We start from the raw sequence: 11,946 nt of genomic DNA, 5'->3' as shown, positions 1-11,946 counted from the left end.
AAGAGAGGACATGTTTAAGGGCAGTCTGTCTGAAGGAATGAAGCCTGAGCAGGAGGACTCGGATGATGAAGTGTGAGTATTAATGAAAATTATGTTTTGCTTTTATGTTTCTGATCATATTTGGACTTAATTATGAATACTAATCTGTGTCTAGGCTGGAGGATTATGACGTTGATGAAGAGGACGAGGAGGCATTGATAGAACAGAGGAGACTTCAGCGCTTGGCTATCGTGCAGGTTAGAATATTTTAATCTCTTGTATAGCTTTTACTTTGTTTTTGCCGTACATGTTCAAACGTTTGGGATAAATACGATTTTTTTTTTTTTGAGGAGGAAATAAATACTTTTATTCAGCAAGGATGCATTAAAGGGATCACAAGAGGCAGTAAAGACATTTATAATGCTACAAAAGATTTCTATTGCCAATCAATGTGACCCTGGACCACAAAACCAGTCATAAGGGTAAATTTTTCGAAATTGAGATTTATACATCATCTGAAAGCTGAATAAGCTTTCCATTGATGTATGGTTTATGATAGGACAATATTTGGCCGAGATACAACTATTTGAAAATCTGGAATCTGAGGGTGCAAAAAAATCTAAATATTGAGAAAATCGCCTTTAAAGTTGTCCAAATGAATTCTTAGCCATGCATATTACAAATCAAAAATTAAGTTTGAATATATTTACGGTAGGGAATTTACTAAATATCTTCATGGAACATGATCTTTACTTAATATCCTAATGATTTTTGGCATAAAAGAAAAATCAATCATTTTGACCCATACGATGTATTTTTGGCTATTGCTACAAATATACCCCAGCGACTTAATCCAGGGTCACAAATGATTTTCTTTTAAACATTCCATTAATCAATTAATCATAAATAAAAATGTACCACAGTTTACACAGGTTACATGTTACCAACCCCCAGACTTTTGAACGGTAGAGTATGTAATGTGATTGCATTTGTATTGTGTCCTGTACAGAAGTATAAGCCAGTAAATGAGGACAGTAACATGTCAGGACTCTCAGAACATGGCAGTCCTCAGAGTAGCACTCACAGCCGATCGCCATCTCCCGATGACATCCTTGAGCGTGTGGCTGCTGATGTCAAAGCCTACGAGCAAGAGAACCTGAACACATTTGAGGATAATGTGAAAGCCAAGCATAGTCTTGTCTCTCAAGAAAAAGATGGTATGTCATCTGCAAAATATCTTTCAATTAAAAGTGCACTTTCCACATTAAGAAGTTGTTCAAATTAGGTTTGACAATCATGTATAAAATGATGTACACATACATGAGAAAAACAGATTAAACTATTATATTGTGCAAAAGGTGGTCCCCGCTCATGTTGAGATCGCATGACCAGTGAGTGAGTGCTCACGACTATTCATCAATTCATATGGAGTGATCATAAAATTGCGAAATGTTTTTGCTTCCCAATAATCTATTTAAAAATGTAACATTTTCGCATTGTATTAGTTTATAACATATAATAAATACACCTGCAAATATATTTCTGAGACAGCACTAGTTAACTATTAACAATTGCTTGATGCTACATCCATGCCAACAGGTGTCAGTATAAAGTCTAAAATGGCTCTCATATCAGTTGTTTAGGAAGACAAAAAGGAGAGTCATTGTAAATTTGAGACATGAAACATTTACTTTCATGTAATGCAAGGTGGTCTAATACGTTATCAGCAAGTCTACGTTCCTTTCATTGCATCATTGTTCTTTTTCTTTAGGTGCTAATCTGAAAAAGCCACCAGCGCCAGATATGTTCACAGAGTCAGATGACATGTTCGCTGCTTACTTTGACGTGAGTAGCCAAGTTCCTGCTCTCCATTGCATAGGTCAATGGCTTTGCAAGCCCCAGAATTTGATTGAATTTGTCCATGTAAGGGGATCTCTACAGGTAGAGTTGCATAGTCCTGTGCAAGCTGTTGTTGCTGTACTGGAAACTTTGTTCAAAGCTTTTTTCCCCAAGTGGGTAATCTGACTCTGGTGCTCACTGGATCTCGAGGCCCCTCAGACTTTGAAATGGTCTCTTACAGTGTCAGTCACTCGTTCATGAATGAACATTTTAATCAACTCTCTGAATTCAATCATGTTGACAGTGACAAATCCACATCTAATCTCTCTCCGCAGAGTGCCAGGTTACGGGCCGCAGGCATTGGCAAGGACTTCAAGGAGAACCCAAGTCTCAGAGATAACTGGACAGATGCAGAAGGCTATTACCGTAAGTCAGTTGTCTTGAAGCAAATACTGTATTTAAATCTATAGAATCCAAAACGTGTTTATAAGATTGAAAAATATCTTAGGTTTCATGTTAAAGAGGACATCAAAAACGTGATTGTTCTTTTAATGTATTCAGGTGTGAACATTGGCGAGGTGTTGGACAAACGGTACGGGGTGTATGGCTACACTGGTCAGGGTGTCTTCAGTAATGTGATCCGAGCCAGAGACTTGGCCCGAGCCAATCAGGAAGTGGCAGTGAAAATAATACGCAACAATGAGATGATGTAAGACACTTCCCGTCTGGTACAGTTGGATTTCTGATCAAACCACAATGTGTGGTGTTGGTTACGTCCACAGTTTTAATGTTCTCAAATAAATTGTGTCATAGGGATTTACTTGGATAGGAACTGAGATTTAGAGTAGGTGTAGATGTGGTCTTTATGTGACCGAAGGCCACATGTTTTCTCCCACAGGCAAAAGACTGGACTCAAAGAGCTGGAGTTACTGAAGAAACTGAATGACGCCGATGCAGATGATAAGTTCCACTGTTTGCGGCTCTTTAGGCACTTTTATCACAAGCAGCATCTGTGTCTGGTGTTCGAACCACTCAGGTACATTACAGTCAACAGATTCACATGCATCAATGCAGCTTGAGTTGTTCTCCTAAAGGATTAGTTGACTTCCAGAATAAACATTTCCTGATAATTTACTCACCCTTATGTCATCCAAGATGTTCATGTCTTTCTTTCTTCAGTCAGAAAGAAATTAAGGTTTTTGAGAAAAACATTCCCGGAATTGCCGTTTCAAAGGGCTCTACACGATCCTCTGTTTTCCTCAAAAACATAATTACTTTTCAACTGAAGAAAGAAAGACATGAACATCTTGGATGACATGGGGATGAGTAAATTATCAGAAAATGTTCATTTTGGAAGTCAACTAATCCTTTAAAGTAATTTTTTTCTGGCTTCAGCATGAACCTACGGGAGGTGTTGAGGAAATATGGCAAGGACGTTGGGCTACACATCAAGGCTGTGCGTTCGTACAGCCAGCAGCTTTTCCTGGCCCTCAAACTCCTCAAGCGCTGCAACATCCTGCATGCTGACATCAAACCCGACAACATTTTAGTAAGCCACAATTCTTGTGCCATAAATATTGAACACTGACTTCCATCTCTGTCTTATTATATAAACGTATTTAATACTCTAAAGGTGAACGAATCCAAGACCATCCTCAAGTTGTGCGACTTTGGCTCAGCATCACATGTGGCTGACAATGACATAACACCATATCTGGTCAGCCGGTTTTACAGGGCACCTGAGATCAGTAAGTAAAAACTTAAGGAATCAAATGAAACCATCTGAAAAAAAAAGAGTTTTAATAAACCCATCTGAAATTGGGTAATGCTTGTTTAGGCTTTAAGAGTTTTTCTTCCTCTTTTTGCAGTCATCGGAAAGTCGTATGATTACGGAATCGATATGTGGTCTGTGGGCTGCACTCTCTATGAACTATACACAGGAAAAATCCTTTTCCCTGGGAAGACAAATAACCACATGCTAAAACTTGCCATGGACCTGAAAGGAAAACTGCCTAATAAAGTAAGAATTCATCAGATATTAGGAATTAAAACAAAATGTATTAAAAAATAGATAAAATATTTTTTGATATTTACAGATGATCAGGAAGGGTCTGTTCAAGGACCAGCACTTTGACCAAAACTTGAACTTTTTGTATACAGAGGTCGATAAGGTCACTGAGAGGGTAAATGTTATATATTCCATTCACTTTAAAAAATGAAAATAGGGCTGCATGATTTGTGGGGGAAAATTATCTTATTTTAATTATCTTAAATATTCTTATTTAAAAGACATTTGTCTTTTGGCTTCACTATATAATAATAATAATAAATGAATAGTTATTACTAAATACAAATATTAAACAATAAATATCACTATTGCAATTTCACTGTAAAATAAAAAATACTGTATTTAAGAAAATCGTGCAGCCCTAATTTTATAACTGAGAAATATCTGTATAAATTACTTCAGGCTAATTAAATCCATTTTTTTACCTTTCACTTTTTTCTCATTCTTCCCCTCTACACCTATGTCTCTTTCTCTGCAGGAAAAGATCACGGTCATGAGTACCATTAACCCAGCTAAGGACCTGTCGATGGACATGGTGGGTCGCCAGGTGCTACCAGAGGACCAGCGAAAGAAGGTTGTTCAGCTCAAAGATCTGTTGGACCAAATTCTGATGCTGGATCCTGCCAAGCGGATCACCATCAATCAGGCATTACAGCATCCTTTCATCCAGGAGAGGATATGATCAGCAGCGTACCTCAGAGATTAATGATGGTTTTGTATCTACAGATATGACTCAGACAACAAAAGATGTTTGTATATTTTATTGCCATGCTATTTTATTTTAGTCTCTGATTTGTAGTACGGAGAGCAGGACACAATCAAGATTTACTTTATTTTATTATTATTAGATGACCTACAAGACATCCTGTAAGCTGTAAATCTTTCAGAAAACAAAAAATCTTTCAAGAAATTATATTGTTCGCATTGCATGCTTTATACACAGCTTCTTGCTAATAATAATTTCAAATATATTTGATATTATGCTCAATGTTCAGAATGTAAAAATATCCATTTGTGTGCTAAGTTCACAGACCTTATATTTTATGTAAGATTCTAGAATTTTATGTAAACGAAATATTACTCAACCACCAAGGACTGTTTAGAGCAGGGCTGTCCAAACTCGACACCGGCCCTCCAGGACCGAGTTTGGACAGCCCTGGTTTAGAGTGTGACATAAGTAAGACCAGCATAAATGCTGTCTATATCCACCCTCCCTTAGGTGTGAGAGTGAGAACTCAACCTGGCGTGCAGGCCCATGGCATGCCCCTTGCCCTAGGTGTGTTTCTGCTGAATCTGAGGTCTTGGGTCCTGCTTGACCTGGTCTGCAGGGAAAGCCTCCTCTGTAAAGGCAGGTTGTACACCTCTATCGGTACACTGAAGGTAAGCTAATCCTTCCAAAACAAACGGCATCAACATTTTGCATTCTTTTCAAGCCCGAAAATAATCTATCATAAAGCCCTTTCGGCTTCTCCTGCATGTTTACAGAATGTAATTTGGAGAAATGGACATGCATTGAAACCCTTTGTCACCCTTTTGCTCTGTACCAAAACCTAGTGAGGCATCATAGATATATTATATTATATTATATTATTATATTTCAAATGTGTGGGGTCTTTAATTTTGTTATTTGTTAAAAAAAGTAGTATTATGAATTATTATTACAATTTAAAATAACTGCTTTCTATTTTAATATATTTTAAAATGTAATTTATTCCTGTGATAGCAAAGCTGAATTTTCAGCAGCCATTACTCCAGTCTTTGCTGTCACATGATCCTTCAGAAATCATTCTAATATGCTGATTCAGTCCTTAAGAAACATTTATTATTATTTTCAGTGTTAAAAAAGAATTGTGCTGCTTAATATTTTTTATTAAGCATATGGAAACAATGACACCCTTTTTTTTAGGATTCGTTGATGAATGGAGAGTTCAAAAGAACAGCATTTATTTGAAATATAATATATATTTTGTAATATTATAAATGTCCTTGTCTTTAATGCAACCTTTCTGAATGAATGTACTTACTGACCCTATACGTTTGCACAATACTGAAAATTATTATTAAAAAGTGTAAAATTAAAAACTATTTGACTCAAATTTTGTATGACTTTTTATATTTATTATGTTTCATTATTTTATTATGTTAGATAGAGTATTGCAGTCGTGAACCTACGTAGAGCATTCCAAAATGTTCACTTTTGAGGGCGCTGCCTTAGTATGCAGTAGGCAGTGAGGCAGCTTCACTAGATTTTGGAACAGAGCTTCTATTGTGGTGTTTCTCACAGAGACAAAACAGTCGGTATGAATGAAAAGACTGACTATCACTTTCTCAAAAATGGAAGGAACCGGTTACGGTAGACATTGAGGGTAAGGGTGAATCCAAGTATTTTTAATGGACCAAGCACCTTCAGTGTACTGCCTTCTGATAGACATACTTCACCTTTTTCAGAGTTGTCACACTTATGCGTCATAGTTTTTGCATAATCTATTGAGTGTTTTTCAATATGCATGAGAATATGTTATATGTATGGCTTCCAATGCACTACTGTACAAACCCTCTGGTGTGCTTTTCACTATGCGTAGACTATTTAGATGTATTTTTTGTGACTGTTCTTGTGTTTGTGACAATGTTGTCTTTTGATACAGGGGTTTTCCTGCTCTGATCTATGAATCTGCTTGTTACAAGCGGTAATTGCTTCTTTATTCATATCTCAATTCCTTGTGTTCCAAATCTATACAACGGTCATAACGTATGCTGGAAGAATTATCTGCCTGTTATTTTTGCAAAGCCTGTCCTGCATGATAATGGAATAATTTGAATTTACTGTAAATTCGCATTATTTGTTATCATTAAACAATATAAAAATAAAGCTGTTTTGTGGTGAAAAAAACATGAATTTAAACTTCCCACAAGTTGTCCGTCTTTCAAGAATTTCATGCAAGTTAATCATAACACTGTAAGAACATTATTCAGCATTTTAGGAAGCTTATGGTGGGTTTTGTTTCATCAAAACTAACTGCTGTTTGTGCTGTTTCTCCCACTGTTTCTTTGTGTTCGAGTATATTCTCTGGCCAATGGAGACATGTCTGTCCATCATCCTCCTGCCTGCCTCTGCTTTCAAAAGGATGAGACATCTTCAAGGCCCTTTATCCAGGTCACTCCTAAAGGCATGTTTAGATCCAACACAAAGCAAAGCTCTGATTAGAAATGAACAGCCAGTTCAGAGGCTAATTCTCATAGGATTAATGTTCCCATCTCATGTGTAGTATTAATTGTCTAATTTCTAATCCAGCTTTTTAGGGCTGTAGATATTATGGCATTAATGAATTTGGCAGCAAACAATGGGTTTTCAGACCCCAAATTTAATGATAGGGGCCCTTTTCTTAAATATAAGGGCAGCTGTATATTTTCCTGTATTAAAACCCTTTTATTTTATAAATGAACTTTTTATACATGATTTTTTTTTTTTTTTTTTTTTTTTCTATGTACCAGTGTTGTTATTGGTCTGATCACAGAATAACTTATCCATATTCAGCTTTGTGAGGACCTTGCATTGACTTTATCCATTGGTGTGAACCACAGAGGTTCGTTCTTGGACCGTTTTATATTCAAGACCTAAAAAAAATGGACAGATTTAGTCACCTTGGGTGTCAGCTGATGAGTGTGTATTTCTCCAGGATATTTCAAGAATGTGTACTTTCTGTAATGTACCAAGATACTGGTATATTTATTCTTTGTATTGTAGGTGCGGTCTGTTAAAGAAGACTCTTAAAGGAAATCTCATCTGAAAAAAGGTTTCTGTTTTAGAGCGAGCTTTTACAAGTATTAAGCTGTTGATTTTAAGCTGATAATACAGTATGTGGTTGAATAAGTAGTTCCTCATTTAGCCTATGATAAAATTTGACAGTTACTGATTCTGCTTTTAAATAATTTAGTCAAATCTAAATGTATTTATACAGTATAAAATAATTTTTGCCTAAACCCAATATATATACCACCTAAATTTGCAATTTATAAGCAATTCATACTTATAATTCAAACACTATATATAGTGTTACTATATATATATATATATATACACACAATGCAGGTTTCTAAAATAAATTGACTCAACGTACATAAAAATTGTTACAATCTGGTATTACACATTCCAGATTTATCAACCAAAAGGTAATGCTTTTCCTTTTTAAGAAATACATGTTTGCATGTCGCCCACAAAAGTAACCGTTCTTGAACCACAACTAACCATTTTCAATTCTATTTTCAGGGTAAGTGTTAAAATTTTCCATACTGTCATGGCCACGTGTGATTCCAAGTGTGAGAAAGACCCTGATGGCCAGCTGCTGTCCTACTCTATTATTGAAGTGCCTTTCAAGAGCTCATCTTCTTATCCACTCAAGGGGGAAATTACCAACATCTGTACACAGCATAACAATATGTTCATTTTGTATCAGATTATACAGCCAATATTGCACAAGAATATTAATAAATGGTGAATTTATTAATGTCTGGTTTCATTTCATTTTGAAGTGTTTATATATTTAGATAATACTATTCCAGTTAGTTTTGCTGCATGTGGTTAGCGCGAGTTCCTTATCACTTGTCTGTATCAATAAAAAGCAGCCCAAAGCCCACAAAAATCAAAGAGCTACTGAATAAATGTTTTGGGTTACTGTGTAAGATGTTTTTTTCCCAAAACTCAAGTTATTTTTCTGCGGTAACTGACAGCATGCCACAAATTTTGTTGATGGAGCTCAACTTGTATTGAATTTGGAAGATTAAATACAGTAACATGCACACAGGTAATTACACACTGTCAATCTTAAAGCTTAAAACCCTTAAAAATAATTAGATCATGTTTTCCTGCAAAGCGCTTTAGCAGGAACACTAGTCTTTTCAGAAGAAGTCTTCTGAGACTTAGGCATGGCTTTCTTTGAGGGTTTGCATCTTTTCAAGCTATTTGGACTACTGCATTTTTGTGACATGCTTGAATGAACAACAAGATCTTGAACAAGGGCATCAGGTCTTCTTTAATTTTACCACACCAGAGTGTGGTTTCTTAGGTAAAGCCGGTGGTTGCTGAAATCCAATCCACACCTTTCCAGCATTTGGCGATGGGCGATTATTATGATGAATAGACTTTGAATGAGAGCTTGAAGAAAGGGCGAGTTTTGTTACTACATCTAAAACTGAATTATTGCCTTTAGTCCTCAAGTGTTCTACCTGAGAACAAGGGCTTTCTACACGTCTCAGACGGTTGGCGCTTCGAACTAAAGCAGTTGCTGGACGAGATCTCACCGCTTTCCCTTGTTCCTTCTGTATAGTTGCAGTCTGAAGTTTCTCCAGTTTTATCATGCGTGCAGCCATAGCTGTGAGACAAGGGTCGGTTAAACACAAGTTGTGCTGGCTCTCCAAATCATCTGCTGTGGATTGGAATTGACTAAAGTCGAGATCTTTAAGTGGAAATGGAAGAACCTCAGGATACACTTGCTCTCCTCCAGTCACTGTAGGTTCTAGATCTCTATCAAATAAGTCCGGCCTCGGGTCCAATTCTACAGCAGTTTCCCATTTTAATATAGGTTTATTGTCTTTCTCTTGGTCAGAGAGGTCACTGTTTTCAGATTCAACTGATATGGATGGTTCATTATTGGATCTGCTACAAAGGGAATTACTGATTGTCTTGATCTCATCTGGTCGTTCGTTCCTTGGAGAAACAATGCGGCTGACCTGTATGGGGTGGATTTCCAATTCTGGTCTGGTTTCTACATCAGGTTTATGTTGAGAAATGTGTTCTTGTGTGTCCCAGAGGATTGGAGGCTGAAGACCAAGCCTCTGCCATCTGTGAGACAGCATCCTTAACTGGGTTTTATGATGTTGCTTTGAGCTGAAAAAAATTAGCACAAAAATGTCAGTTACAGAAGAAATATTTCTCTAGATGCCATTTAACCTCTTCAATAGATATCCCAGCATTGTGGCATGGAGTATCAGTTCCAGGTTGGCAAAGTGAGAGAAGTCTAGTGTTGCAGCATGATACAAAGCAACATTCAGTTCAACAAAAGGTTAAGATTCCTGGCAAACACAGCAAGTATCTGTGCCAAGTCCTCATCTACATTTCTAATATATTCATTTTACATTAAACACAAAGTGTAAAACATATAGGTAGGTAACAGAACACCTATTGCAAATAGTACTGCCACTGCCAGCGTAATTAGAATTGATATTTCAAAATGCTTTAAACTTAGATGGCCCTGTCACACTGATGGCTATCATCTGGCTGGCAATGCCTAATGGGTCAGAAGTCAGAAGTCAGTCTCTACTTACACTTGGGATGATTTTGTTTGGCTGCAACAGGTGGTTGGTTCCTGTGCCGTACAGCCATTAGAAATGCTTTCCAAACATACCTGCAAAATAAAATGCATTTCAACTTTTTTATGATTTTCAATTAAATATACAATTTGCACACATATTACTTACAAATGTATACATGTTACTGAATATCACAAATTATAAAACATTGAAATTAACTTTTATTTTTTTTACTTTCTTTTATTAGTTTATTCATTTTTGTTCAAAGAAATGCCACTTGGTTTGATACGTTGTCATCTAATGCAATGACATTCAGACAAATACATTTATTACATCTTGGAGTTACTGTACATGCATACATTTATTTAAAGAATATATATATATATATATATATATATAAACAAAATAATCCTCAGTTACAGTGGCAGCTCAAGTAACACCATATGAAACAGAAGAAACACTGATACCTGTTGTGTGTTCACTACCGCAGACATGTGCAGACTTTCCAGTCGCTGTACTAACTGAGTAATGTAGACGTCCTGTGAACACAGAATATTCAAACTAAAATATTCAAAATATTGAAAGAGTGTCAATAGACAAAGGATATGTCATCTAAAGTTACCTATGTGGACACACTGTCTAGTTATATGTAATACGTCTATTAAAAACATTTCACTTGCAGAGATAAAAAAAAAAAATTGTATTAATATTTGAAACCTTTTGTTGGCAAAGACAAAGTAGTGAAGGTTCAAAGTTTAAAAAAATATATTTGCAAAACCCCAATTGTTGACATGCAATTGGACTATGGTAATATACATAAAAAGGTTCTGTTTCTTTTGGGTCTGATATAATTGGTCATTTGCTTAAGAACAAATTCCTTACCTTATGACACTCTGCTGACCAAGAGGTACCTGGAATGAAACAATTTATCACGATAAAACATCCCTCCATGTCTGGAATGAAACTATGAACAGTGTATCATTAGAAATGAAGAAGACATTCACTCACCTTCAAGTGGTGGTGTGAGATCTGTCCTAGACTTGCTCTGGACACGCCAGGTACACTATGCATAAGCCAAATTCACATGACAAGTACAGATAGACCTCTAGTCAGTGATGCACTACTAAAACGCTCATATTTCTTTTCCTAATACTCTATGAAGACCCCATTCAAAACTTGGATTGACCTCAAAGTCTCTCACTGACACTTTCAGAACGCTTGGCAGGTAAGCGATGATGTCACGCTTATTTGCATACTGAAATGTGATTGGTTTTTATGTATTCTTCTATTTACATATTAAATTGTGATTGTTTTCTTCCTTATTCAACAGTTTCTATTTCATATTACTGCCACTTACAGTAGGTGCAGTAGGTGCGCTGCAAGCCACTCCATGCGACTTCCAGCTGATTTCATCCTTCGTGCTTTCCATAGAAAAATCATAGATCCTTTCGACTAAATAAGAACATGTGGAATGTTCTTCCAGGTGCTCTTCTTTCTTCGTCGTCTAAGTTCCCGACGGTCGCTGAGTTTTGATGAGCGAACATGTCGTCAAATGTAAACATTCATCTTCATTTAGTTCAGGATCGTTCTTGCTGTCGGAATGGAACTTTTAACGTACACATACAGTAGCAATTTTTATTTAAAAATAACAACTTAATTAAAACATGCTCCTTTCATAAGCTGTGTTCCTTTAGGCTAGACTCCTTGAACCAAATTTGTGTTTAAAAAATGGATCAGTAGACAGGTGAAATTAT

General features: G+C 36.3%; 2 protein-coding genes across 4 annotated transcripts in view; one reads left to right on the top strand and one right to left on the bottom strand.

Annotated features, from left to right (window-relative positions):
• Positions 1-4,983, top strand: part of prpf4ba (pre-mRNA processing factor 4Ba) — a 7,420-nt gene extending 2,437 nt beyond the window's left edge. For all 3 annotated transcript variants that reach the window (XM_016445532.1, XM_016445531.1, XM_016445530.1), the window contains exons 5-16: positions 1-72; positions 155-236; positions 989-1,196; positions 1,751-1,824; positions 2,154-2,244; positions 2,380-2,527; positions 2,717-2,854; positions 3,214-3,367; positions 3,452-3,566; positions 3,687-3,838; positions 3,915-4,001; positions 4,365-4,983. The exon at positions 1-72 is cut by the window's left edge and continues 3 nt beyond it. In XM_016445532.1, coding sequence (XP_016301018.1) covers positions 1-72; positions 155-236; positions 989-1,196; positions 1,751-1,824; positions 2,154-2,244; positions 2,380-2,527; positions 2,717-2,854; positions 3,214-3,367; positions 3,452-3,566; positions 3,687-3,838; positions 3,915-4,001; positions 4,365-4,568 — 1,525 coding nt within the window. In that variant the 3' untranslated portion in view covers positions 4,569-4,983. The remainder of the gene's footprint in view (positions 73-154; positions 237-988; positions 1,197-1,750; positions 1,825-2,153; positions 2,245-2,379; positions 2,528-2,716; positions 2,855-3,213; positions 3,368-3,451; positions 3,567-3,686; positions 3,839-3,914; positions 4,002-4,364) is intronic.
• Positions 4,984-8,605: 3,622 nt separating this feature from the next.
• Positions 8,606-11,294, bottom strand: LOC107657419 (uncharacterized). Its single transcript, XM_016445474.1, has 5 exons — positions 11,201-11,294; positions 11,075-11,103; positions 10,660-10,731; positions 10,208-10,287; positions 8,606-9,770 (listed from the first exon to the last, which is right to left on the bottom strand). The coding sequence occupies exons 3-5, from the start codon at positions 10,684-10,686 to the stop codon at positions 8,906-8,908; spliced, it is 972 nt and encodes a 323-aa protein (XP_016300960.1). The 5' UTR covers positions 10,687-10,731; positions 11,075-11,103; positions 11,201-11,294; the 3' UTR covers positions 8,606-8,905.
• Positions 11,295-11,946: the final 652 nt, after the last annotated feature.

Source organism: Sinocyclocheilus anshuiensis, unplaced genomic scaffold (genome assembly GCF_001515605.1).
Source record: "Sinocyclocheilus anshuiensis isolate Anshui unplaced genomic scaffold, SAMN03320099.WGS_v1.1 scaffold155, whole genome shotgun sequence".
Lineage (NCBI taxonomy): Eukaryota > Metazoa > Chordata > Actinopteri > Cypriniformes > Cyprinidae > Sinocyclocheilus > Sinocyclocheilus anshuiensis.
The sequence above is the reverse complement of the archived record's forward strand: the minus strand, read 5'-3'. Positions and strand labels throughout refer to the sequence as shown.

What these genes read in the sequence shown, in the direction of transcription:
- LOC107657419 (XM_016445474.1), bottom strand. Translation starts at nt 10,686, where the DNA reads ATGTCTGCGGTAGTGAACACACAACAG. An exon ending in CGGTAGTGAACACACAACAG is followed by an intron (nt 10,288 to 10,659) that starts GTATCAGTGTTT and finishes TTTATTTTGCAG; the next exon opens with GTATGTTTGGAAAGCATTTC. An exon ending in CAAACAAAATCATCCCAAGT is followed by an intron (nt 9,771 to 10,207) that starts GTAAGTAGAGAC and finishes AATTTTTTTCAG; the next exon opens with CTCAAAGCAACATCATAAAA.